The following is a 10,339-nucleotide window of genomic DNA, read 5'->3' as shown; positions in this document are numbered from 1 at the left end:
CACATAGTCACACCCCTTCATAGCCCCCCACACCCTACCATACACACATACCCCCAACCACATCCCCCCAGACAATACACAAGACTAAGAATTTATTTTTGTTATTATACAATCATCTCTATATATGGTACACAAACAAATCACGACAAAAATATTGTTTGTAATAAAATTAAAATGTTATAGTAAGTGTTTGACTTTTAGTGTATGATTTTTTTTCTGGGTCTAAGATGGAAACCTCCTCTCCCAAAAGGAGTATTTCCAGGGCGGGGAGGGGCAACAGGAGAGATTTCCAGTCGCAAAGGTCAGGGGCAGGGCTTCCAGTCCTAAAATGGTGAGCACGAGGCAGGGCAACTGTCAAGGAGTGGGTCTACCCATGTGACCCTTAAAAGCTCACCAAGCCTTGTTAAGCAGCCCACCCCTAGGCTCAGTCCCTCCCATTCTCAATCCAGCACAGCCCTGCGCACCCCCAGCCTACACAAACCTGAACCCAGGGTCCCCAAAAACCAAAGATGTTAGAAAATTATGTGCACAGCCCAGTTACACACTTTGTTTTTAAAGATTTGGGGTGCAGTTAGCCCAAGATCAGGGAGATGATCCCCAGTATGAAGCTCACCACAGTCACACCACCGACATCTGCTTCCAGGAGTTTGGGTAAGGACCTGAGGGCCAGGAACTGATTCCATCCCAAGTCTGACTGGGTAAGGGACAGCTGTGTCCCAGACACTGGGGCTGCCCCATGCTGGATTCTAACACTCAACTGAGCATTGGTATCTGTCATAGGACAGCCCCAACCAATGTGTAGCTGTGTAACACTAGAGCTGACATTAGCTCTCATTAAATTAAAGGAGAAAGGAAGGAAAGATGACCTGCATAAGTTGCTGGTTAATTCCCAAATGAATTAAGTTACTAATTCTTGTGGCTTGTTGAAGCCACATCCCTACTGTCTAGATTATATGATATGGCACAGAATAAGAGTACCTTTAAAAAGAACTGAAAATGTAGTTCAGGCCTAAAATTTTGACCTTTAAGAATTCCACACCTTTAAGAATTCTGGACCTTTAAGAATTTCCCCAAACTCACCCCCTTATTCCAAATCTACGCATCATCCAATTCAATACTGAAAATGACAAAAATTCAGTAATATTTCCTTGTGTTAGGTATGTCTGTAGCATTACTTACCAGCTGCTTCAAGAACAAGCTGTAATCTAGCTTTGGCCTGTTCAGCAGGAGACTGAAAGAAAGCATAATATAATCATAAACCTTCTCTATTATTAATGTGCAAATGTTTCAAAAGACTTGTTTTCTGTGTAATTTCATATACAAGCACACTTAATTTAAGACCGATGAAGTCTTCTAAAAACTATACGCTTTACTCCTATACTTACTTAAGCAGTACTGAACAATCTTCTTCATCCTTATGTCAACACTTTCCATTATCTTAAAGCTAATTTTAAAGCTCAAGTGACTATAAAGTTAAAAATAGGAGTAAATTTTCAGATTTGAATGAACACTGGAAAATGTGAGCTCAGAAAAAGAGAGCAGTAATATGGTTCCAAACTTACCCATATAGGGAACCCCTCTAAAAACTCTCATGCACCAACACTCCTCCCACAAATTCACCCCAAACCTTTCCTGTCACAACAGTGGCATGATTACATAAATTAGTAATATTCAAACTCAAGCAAGAGCTTACTTAATATGACTAGTATTGCGTGTTTTATATCTTAGATACCTTTTGCATCTATTCTCTCATTTTCTCTCTTTAAGGTGTTCCTTCACATCTGTTGGAACTGAAAGTCCTCCTGCTGGCTGTGTAATCACAATACTAATCATTCCAGATGACAATGCACTGCAGGTGACACCACTATACTGCTCTTTAATTTTAGTGTTACCCCTGTATGGCTGACAAATATGTCATGAATTAGCAATCCTAAATTCAGGAGGCTCTTGTATTTGTACCATGACTAGAAGCCAATTGAAACCTTAGAAAGATATTTTCTGACAGCCAGCCATACAGGGTGCTTGCAGACATAAAAAACAAAAACAAAAATGGCACTTTACTTTAAACTTGGCGCTATAGGTGATGCATGCCTCCTGAGGCGGGGGGGGGGGGCACGGCGACTACCTGCAGGCGGCAACCTGGGTCTTGGCGACGAGGGCAGGCCAAGCGGGGACTGTTCATGGGTGCCCGTGGTGGTGTCAGCGGCAGGGGGTGGGGGGTCCCACGCTGCTGGACACCAAGCCCAGAAGTGCCATCCACCTGCCCCGCTTTCTGTGCCAAGCCCTGTGCATGCCCAGAAGAGACAGTGCGTTACTTCAACCCAGCTTGCTTGATGTCTAAAGACTGGGCACTTTAGTGGGGCCTTTTTGGTGCTTTTGTCTAATAACTGATTGAATCAGCTTTAGCTAAAAGTGACAAAAAGCTCTGCTGAAGCACCTGATCTTATAGAAGCTGCATAACTATGTTGAAGTAATGTGCTGCTGCTTCTGGTAAAGAGTGTTTTGGGGTTTTTTTAACATCTGCAAGCAGCCACAAATATTATGCAAGGTTATCAGGCATACATGTCTTTGTGCTGACTGATCCAACCCCACTCTATGGGGTAAGAGTGAAATCCTGAGCTAAGAAATTGCCTTGCTATTTTAAAATTCTTTCTGACCCTTCTTTAAAAAACAGTGGCACTTTCTGATTCAGAAAATTTCAGACTCTACTGTTCTGTGATAATGCACATAAAAGAATCATTGCAACCTACAACTCTGGCAGTTGACAGACACACAGAATGTGGCAGTTTAACATTTACAAAATCAGCAGTACAACATTATTTGAGAGGGTAAAACTAAGAAAACTGCTGTCTGAGCTGAATATTTCCATTGCACATGCACCTACACACATACACCATCTAATGCTTGGGAGCATTACAATGATATCTGTACTTTTCTTTAGTCAATCCTTTCTTATCCCATTATACCTTCTCATAGTAAATGAGGTGAGTTACATTATCCTAGGCAGAGTGCTGTACTAATTGAATCTGCTTCTAATTGCCTTAGGTGGAGCACCATGCTAACATAACTGTACTGTTTCCAGTACTTAAACTAGCTCTGAAAATTTTGTTATGTAACTAGCATTTTGCTTTGTAGACATAGTCTTACACTATACCTTCTCACGACAGCCTCTCAGCGAGGCTCAAGGGCTCCAAAAATATAATAAAATTAGTGGTATACATAATCTGAGTTAGAAGATGTCACAAGGTAAAATGACAGGTACCTACTAGCCACTGAAATGACATCACATTTCACCCATGCTATACTAGGTTTGAGTACTGACACAGCCATGATGGTCCAGGAAATATGGAAGCAGCAAGGGTTTTCTTTGGTGATATCTTTTATTGGACCAACTGTCTGGATGGGAGAAATGTTACATGAACTTCTGAGGACAAAGTGTCCTTCTGGTCAGTGTCCTCCCTTTTGTGCCCAAATATCATTCCCAAAAGTACCATTTGTCCAATGTAAAATGCAAACCCCCTCCCACCAAGAAAAAAACCCAAAATTGCTTCTCCACAAAAGCTTTGAGTCAGAGAGTTAATTCAGACCTCTAGTAATTCTAAATGCATTAAATAAATAAGTCTCTCTTTGGGTCAAGTTATATAGCACCATAGCAGAGAGATGTGGGTTTTCTGGAAATTTTTCCAATGCCCTAAATAGAGCATGATCTGATTTAGCATGTTTATTTGACTTATATTAGTAAACAAAACAAAAAATACTCCCATGTTAATTTTAATGTCCCAATAGCCACAAGTATTTGAAATGAAATATTTGATTAGGAAAAAAAAATGAATACAGCATGCTTAATGTGGTTGAAATGTTATATTCAAACAAATTCAAAGCTTTATGTGGAAAGAAATTATTTTTATTGGAATACTTGTAAAAAATGTAAAGACAATACACTTCCCTTATATTGTTTGTTTCAATTTAAGGGGAAAAAAAATGAAGGCACTGAAAACTGTTGACACTAATTTTTGCACACCCAAAGACCTGTGCATGATATGCTATGGTTGTTCACTTATCTACTTCAAAAGAGTTTAACTCTCTTCCACTGAGGTCATTGTGGCACCTCCAGTTTCACTGTCACTATCTCTGGAATCACTTGCACTACTTATTAGTTCCATTTCAGAATCCGATTGAGGCAAATCTGATTCAGAACTACTAGAATCACATTCTCTTTTACTAAAGGATGGTTTTATCAATGAGTCTAAGGGCAAGGTCAACTTATCATCATGCTGCATCTTCTTCACTAATTGTGCTTCTGACTGATTCTCCAGAAGCAAGAGATTTTGAGAAATAGAAACAAGCTTACTAGTGCATTCATCTGTTAATCTATTTCTCTTTTTGTCTTGATTGAGCTGAAAGCTAGAGCTGTGTGAAATTTCGCCAGCCATTTTAACAAATTTCAAGGCCAAAACAGCAAAATTGGAATGAAACAAAAGCTGTTGAAATAGCCTCAAAACAAAATGAGGCTGGTTGAAATGTTTTGACCACAGGCTGGGGATGGGAGGTCAGCCCAGGTGGGCTGCTTCCCAGTACCCCGTGCTACATCATGCTGGGGGCGGGTGGCAGCCCACCTGGGCTGCTACCTGGTGCCCCATGCTACATCGCACCGGGGGAAAAAGCAGCCCAGCTGGGCTGCCACTCTTGGTGTAATGTAGAGCGGGATACCGGGAAGCAGCCCAGCTGGGCTGCCTTCGGCCCCGGGGCTATGTAGCACTGGGAATGGGCACCCCCAGCAAAACTAGAAACAGTGTCAAAACAGACTTTCTGTTTTGATGGAATGGAACAGAACAGTTGTTTTGATGCAAAATGAAATTCAAGACGAAACACTGTTCCCTCGAACCATCAAAACTCAAGGCAAAATGGAATGGTGCCATTTTGCACAACCCTACTGAAAGCCTTTCAGTTCCCTTCACAAGAAGCTGCTGTTGGTGGAATGCTTAGGATCCTTAGAGAAATCCTGGACAACAGTCAGGTGTTACAGTATCTCTTCCACCACGTGAGAGGAGACATATTCTCTGCTGCCTGCCAAATGATGTCTTTGCTCCAAAGTTTTTCTTTTGCACAGTGCTCAGCAATGTCTGTCATCATGAGTATTTCATCAATGTTGTGGACATTCTTAGCTACTACCATAATTGTATTGAGAGCAGTAGATAATTTATCTTCTGATAAATGTTGTCCTCTGGTGTTGATCCAAAAGGTTTGCTGCCAGATGAACTGGATGACAGTAAAACTCAGTTCTCTTAGCAAAAATTCATTTTACTACTTCTTTTTCGGATACAGGTGAAGGCAGAAAAAGCTCAATTAGCTTTTCATTCAGTTGTCTGAATATCTCTGGAATATTTGAAAGGCTTGGTGCGTCTCCTTCAAGTTTTTTGATAGCCACCGAAACTGGTAGTAAATTGAATGCTCCTTGAATTCGAACCTCTAATGCATCAATGTCGAGAATCTGCTTCTGAATGTTCATGGGAATATCCGAGATACTGTGTCATCTACTGAAGCATACTGCAAACAGTTCTTTGTGCACAGCAAACTATGTAAACACTTCGTAGCTGAGCCCCATCTAGTTTCTCCTGGCAATAAAAGCGCACTTTCCTTCCCTTGCTTCTCCTTCTGTAATTTCTTCAAAGTCTGATTAGCAATGATGAAGATTGTTGAATACCTTCACAATCGCTTTGCATCTTGCCAATGTTGTCTTCATTGTATTCATACTCACTCTAACCTTTGCCAGATTAAACCCATGAGCAAGACAGCCAAATACTAGTAAATGAGAATACCTTGCCTTTAATATTTGCCATGCAACTTTCATGTTAGTCATATTATCAGTTATAAGAGCTTGTACCCAGGAGGGACCTGCACTTTCAAGCTCTTCACTCAGTAATTTGGCTATGTATTCACCTGTATGACAAGAAGATTTGGTAGTAATTGCTTTCAGGAACATTGGTTCAGGTGTTGCTAACATAATGTTCAATAAAGGACTCCTTGTATATCAGTCTATCCATCTGACAGTAGAGTCTGATTCTGCTTAACCAATTCTTTGAATAACTGTTGTTTGAACTCTGTCATACTCTCTATCTAAGAGAGAACGTGATAAGAGATAACATGACGGTAACTTATATGATGGGCGAATGAGTTTGTAATGTTCCTTCCAGTATTGATCTTCAGTTATGGAAAGAGGTGTACCATTTGTAAATATAGCTCGACCTAATGTCTCATCTGCTTTTCCTTAATCTTCTTTTGACATTTTGTCCACAAAGCTTAATAAAAAGCTTGACTGTCTTGAACAGCTACTCATGGTAGATCACATATCTAGTGACAGTGATCTTGAAAGCAAGGATCCTGCTGCTTCTTCCCTTAGACCTGGCTGCTCAACATTTTCATTTTCCATTTTTTCCAAATCCGCTTTTTCACGTGAGCTACCAAGTTCCTGCAACAAAAGGGGGAAAGGATTCTTATTTTAGCCTATTTTAGTCTGGCCTCATCCATCAGAAAGAGAAGAAGTGGCAGGGAGATTGCTTCCCCACCTCCCTGCCAGAAATAGCATTCTGCTGCTCAGTTGCCCTGGGACTGCAGAGCCAAAGAGAAGTATAGTCTGGTCTCCACCACTGGCCAGAGGACTAAGCTCATTCTGCTGGGTTAAAATAGTTAACTATTTGTCTGTTATTTAATTAAAAATATATATATACACATTGTTAAGCCTAAGCCACTTTGAGTGCTTAGTGCAAGCAGAAAAGCAGGATACAAATATTTTAAACAAACAAATGACCAAACAAACAGTCCAGAGTTGCATTAGCAACTTTTAAAATGATAACGTTTTAAAACAATATAGATGCTACTCTATCCTGTGTGTTGTTTAACATATGAATTTGTTTACTTACATAGGGTTCCTAAAGTAGACGTTTCTCAGATGATGTTGTTCCACCATCTGGTTGTATTAGCTTTCTGTATATGACTTGTACTCTTTCAGGACAGTTTCTACATGTTATTAAATGTTTCTTCAGTCTTGTTGCAGTTAGCATACTCCTGCCTGCAATATTTACATCTACCCACTTTCTTCCTTCCTTCAGTTGCTTGAACTTCACTAGAATGATGCCACACACTAGTTTTTTTTTCTTGATTAGGCATTATTCTGGCTACTTCAAACCAAAAGCACTAAAAATACTCCGTGTGTTTGCTGAACTGAAAGTGAAACAAAAATTAAATCACAGTTTTAGTTTTGTTTTCACTTGCAGTCTGAGATGAAATAAGAATTTTGGTTTAGTTTCAATTTGACCTGCACAGCCAATTAGGTGAATTTATACCTTGACTTTTGGTTTGGATTATTATATGAGTGTATTTACCCTCCTGTTTACAAATCAATAGAACATATATACTCTTTCACACACTTCCTAGGGATAATCACCTGAAAAACATGAATTACAACTTTGAAGCTGCCAGGCTTGCCTAATATTGTATTGGCATCCATTCATTGTTACTAATCAATTTTATGAAACAATGAATTTTTAGAAATGGAAAATTTGTCACAGAAAAATAAAGCACTGGAAAATTTTCCGCCCCACATCTCTGCCATAGCCTTCAGACAGCCTTAATTAAATTAATAATGCAGATTCAGAACTTAGATTTAGCTCCTGCCACCACAGCATTAAGTGAAATTCCTCTAGTAAACTGAAGTTTCAACATTGTAGCTGTAATGGTCCAGGAACTACATAAGGCAAGGATTTTTTAGGGGATATATTTTATCAGACCAACTGTATAGCTGGAAGAGACCAAAAACGAGCTTCAGAACACCAGGTACTCTTTCCTCAGGCCAGACATTATTCTTTTACATAATTCGGCTTATCTGTTTATTTCTACTGTGTTTTACTCAGTTTATGGTTATTCCTGATAACCTCTTTGTTCAACAGGTTTATTGCCTTCTTCCCCTTCTTCAAATGAATACTTTCATTTACATAATGATGTTAAACAAAAATTATGATCTTACCCAGTATTTAGGTTAAGCTGTGGGGTTTTTTCCCAGAGCTGAAGAGGGTCACTTTGTGCCTGAAAAGTAACCCAACTATACAATTGGTCCAATAAAAGATATCACCAAACAAAACCTTGTTTCTTAAAAACAAACATTAGAAAGTTTATGGCTTTTAACAGTGAGTTCCAAACTCATGGGAAGCTATTACACAGCGTAGCAAAGGAAGTTTGTGCCAGGGAGAGTTGCTATCTATTTTATAGCAGCAGCATCCCATCTTCTCCTTGCAATGAAAATTCAACTGCAGCCATCTCTGAGCTTAAATTTTTCATTCAAATCATTATATCAGACTTAAAATACCTACATTATAGAGGTTGTTTCAGGTACTAAAAAAAAAGTTAGAATCTGCCTAACAGTCTGTGATTCACCATATAAAAACTGAGATAGATATGACTGTATTAATTTTGAAAGGTTTTTTTTGAAAATACAGAGCAACTGAAGGGGTGTAATATAGGTGCTGTAAGAAGGGGATCTAGAAAAATCTTAAACAGCAGAAAGTCAAATTTCATCATGACAGCTCCATATGATGTAATCAGAATGAAAATATTAAATAATTCACAGGGCTTTTGTCTTTGACGACAAGGTTACAAACCTTGAGATTAGAAATATGGCCCAAGGCATCCAAACAATGGCAATATCAAGCTTAGAACTACCTTAATTCAAATTGCAATGCTCTTGCTCATATTTTTTTAAGAAAACCTCTGTTTCTCATGTAAAAATGTTAGTATTTATTGTTTTTGGTAGTACTAGATTTAAACAGTTTTTTGCTAGTTGTCATGAAGGATATGAGCTGGAAATAGTCCAACTACACGGGTTTTCCTCCTTTAAAAAAGTATTTAAAAGCAAGCCTAGTCTTTTTGCTAAAATTTGTTAAATAATGGATTGTGTGATCAATCTGCATGTATTTAATGTGTCTTTGTTTAATCTTTGCATTTGATAAATACAGAAATAGCAATCCTTAAAGACTTCCATCTCTCATAACAGACATGAGTGACAGCCCCGCAGTGGCATGTCTTTAACAGCAAGCCTGAGTGACATTCCTTAGATGTATAGCACGTGCTGCCTGAAAACTGTAATTAAAATGTTTCTCTAGGACTAGCAGATTCCCTAGGATGAAAAAACCTCTCTCCCACAAAAATAAAGATTAGCAGGAATCAGGGAGATGATAATGAGCCGTAAAGTCATTGACTCAGCTCTGCCTGAATAGAAATGCTGCTGCCCTTCCCAGGCAGTTGATTCTACATCTGGGTGGAGCAGGAATCAAAAGGTGGGGGTACAACTGCACCACTGTACCCTCATGGATTCATCCTTGGTGGTACTCTAATATACTGCTGTATAAACATACTGGTACGAGTTCCCACAACATTAATACTGTAGTTCAAACTAGAAATAGCACATGAATCACAGCTGAAGTAGCTCTTGATATTTCCACCAGCAGAAATCTGACTTAAGCGTGTTTAGATTTCCCCTGGAGTGAAATGCCAATTTAAGAAATTTGAATAAGCCAGCAAATATATGTTATAGTTTAAAATTAGTCAAATTCTGTTGCTAGTTTCCTTTCTGAAGGTATGCAAACAACATATCTGAAAGGAGAAAATTACCACCAGATATTATGTATTTGCAACTCATACCTTTTTACACTAACTGAACAACTACCCTTCACTGCTGCAGAAAGACCAACCTCAACCCTGGTGCAAAGACACACTATACTAACTTTACTTATAGTGCACCTACTTACATGAAGGCTGAATTTGGCTTATGAATTGTAGAAATTGCCTGTTTTGGCTATAGCACATAAATGTTAAGAATAATGATGAAAATAGCTAGGGGTGGAAAGGAGAGTGCTGAATGTTGCTTAGACCCTTCAGTGTTTAAGACACGATATTAAATTAAATTAATTGAGTAAAAATGATAGATGAAAATCATAAACATGCCCTTTCATCACTTCTGTAATCAACTGAGAATGAAAGAGATGGAACTGTAAGATTTCTAAAACATCATTTTATCATAGAGTCTAACCAACAGATTCTTGTAAAGAAAAGTATGTCCCATTAAGCTACTAGATTTCTTTAGCTGTTTTCATAAAACAGAATAAAAAGGAAAAACGACTTGGTCTTTCAAAAGGCCATTCCAAGAGAGTTATAAAGAAATTAAGCAGTTAGGATGTGAAAGGCAAAAACTAGTTAAAAGATAACACTAAGAGCAGCAATAAACAGTCTATCTTCACATAAGCAGTGGAAGGCCGGGGCTTACCCCCCCCCCCCCCAAACCCGGGGC

At 38.9% G+C, this 10,339-nt stretch overlaps 1 protein-coding gene across 2 annotated transcripts in view; it reads right to left on the bottom strand.

The window, feature by feature from the left end:
• The window catches only part of RSRC1 (arginine and serine rich coiled-coil 1), a 363,612-nt gene that overhangs the window by 172,350 nt on the left and 180,923 nt on the right, over positions 1-10,339 (bottom strand). For both annotated transcript variants that reach the window (XM_019503205.1, XM_019503206.1), the window contains exon 6: positions 1,180-1,231. In XM_019503205.1, the coding sequence (XP_019358750.1) occupies positions 1,180-1,231 (52 nt within the window). The remainder of the gene's footprint in view (positions 1-1,179; positions 1,232-10,339) is intronic.

Source organism: Gavialis gangeticus, unplaced genomic scaffold (assembly GCF_001723915.1).
Source record: "Gavialis gangeticus isolate Ggan-Ray unplaced genomic scaffold, GavGan_comp1, whole genome shotgun sequence".
Taxonomy (NCBI): Eukaryota; Metazoa; Chordata; order Crocodylia; family Gavialidae; genus Gavialis; species Gavialis gangeticus.
The sequence above is the reverse complement of the archived record's forward strand: the minus strand, read 5'-3'. Positions and strand labels throughout refer to the sequence as shown.